Source organism: Berghia stephanieae, unplaced genomic scaffold, assembly GCF_034508935.2.
Source record: "Berghia stephanieae isolate SIO BIC M18660-M18661 unplaced genomic scaffold, UCSD_Bste_1.3 scaffold4945, whole genome shotgun sequence".
NCBI classification, from domain to species: Eukaryota; Metazoa; Mollusca; class Gastropoda; order Nudibranchia; family Aeolidiidae; genus Berghia; species Berghia stephanieae.
Genome location: NW_027626339.1, coordinates 5001 through 6150, shown reverse-complemented (window position 1 = coordinate 6150; position 1150 = coordinate 5001). Strand labels below are relative to the sequence as shown.

The 1150-nt window shown below is 36.3% G+C and overlaps 1 protein-coding gene across 1 annotated transcript in view; it reads left to right on the top strand.

Moving 5' to 3' along the window:
* Positions 1-233: 233 nt before the first annotated feature.
* The window catches only part of LOC144961925 (xanthine dehydrogenase/oxidase-like), a gene marked incomplete at its 3' end in the record, with an annotated part of 4225 nt that continues 3308 nt past the window's right edge, over positions 234-1150 (top strand). Inside the window, exons 1-2 of the mRNA XM_078894948.1 lie at positions 234-338; positions 1105-1150. The exon at positions 1105-1150 is cut by the window's right edge and continues 100 nt beyond it. Coding sequence (XP_078751074.1) covers positions 234-338; positions 1105-1150 — 151 coding nt within the window. The remainder of the gene's footprint in view (positions 339-1104) is intronic.

Sequence of the window (1150 nt, the reverse complement as noted above, 5' to 3'; positions counted from 1 at the left end):
TACATTTCTGGTGGATTTAAATGTGTCAATTAGCTTTTGCGAATTGTGGTAATCCATTTAGAAATGATGCTTAGAAATTTGATAATTGATCTCCAATTATGTTTCTACTCAAGGAATACTATGTAGATTTTATATCTTGTATAACAGGTTATGAAAAAAGCCGTCCTTCAACTTGATAATTGTTATTTCTTCCCCCCTACCTTGTCGTTGGTCGGGTGTGTCGCACCAATATAATGTCTAACACAGCCTTCAGAGGGTTTGGGGCACCACAGGGCCATTTCATCATGGAGAACATTGTGGAGCGTGTGGCAGCTTTCCTCAATATCGACCTAGTACAGGCAAGTTTTTGCTCTTTTTGTGTTTTCCCCTGACATTTTTGACACTACATTGCGATGCCTAATGCTGTTAATGTCAATAATACTGTTAGGATTGCCTCCAATCAGTATATAGTGGTCCCTGAGAACCATAAAACTCATGAAATCATCTGTCTTGGTTTCTGCAGCGTTAAATAGAAAATAGCATTTGTTGTTACCCTCTGGATAGGATGTTAGTGCAACATACTTTCCTCCAAATTTAACAAACCTAGCCAATCAATTACCCCTTGGTAGTATATCGTGCATCTGGGATCGATATAGATCTACTTGCTTATGACACAAGTGCTCTATCAACAGAGCTGCCGTGAAATCCATGTAGTTTAATCATATTCATTATATAGCTATATATAGATGGATGAATAGACAAATAGATAGATGGAAAAATATATGGATGGATAGATAGATAGATTAATAGAATGATAAGTAGACAGATAGATAGGGATATATATATATATAATATATATATATATATATATATATAATATATATATAAATAGATGAATAGATAGTAGAGGGATGGATGGAAATAAAGTAAAAAAATGGAGACAAAAAGAAAGAAAGAGATAGATAGATAGATAGAGGGAGAGAGAAGAGAGAGAGGAGAGGAGAGAGAGAGAGAGAGAGAGAGAGGAGAGAGAGAGAGAGAGAGAGAGAGAGAGAGAGAGAGGAGGGGAGGCTTTAAATTCGCCTTTTCTTATTATTTTCCATCTCGCTTGAACCAAACCTAAAGGTTCAAGAAAGGAATTTTTACAGACCAGAGGACGAGGCTCGTCATC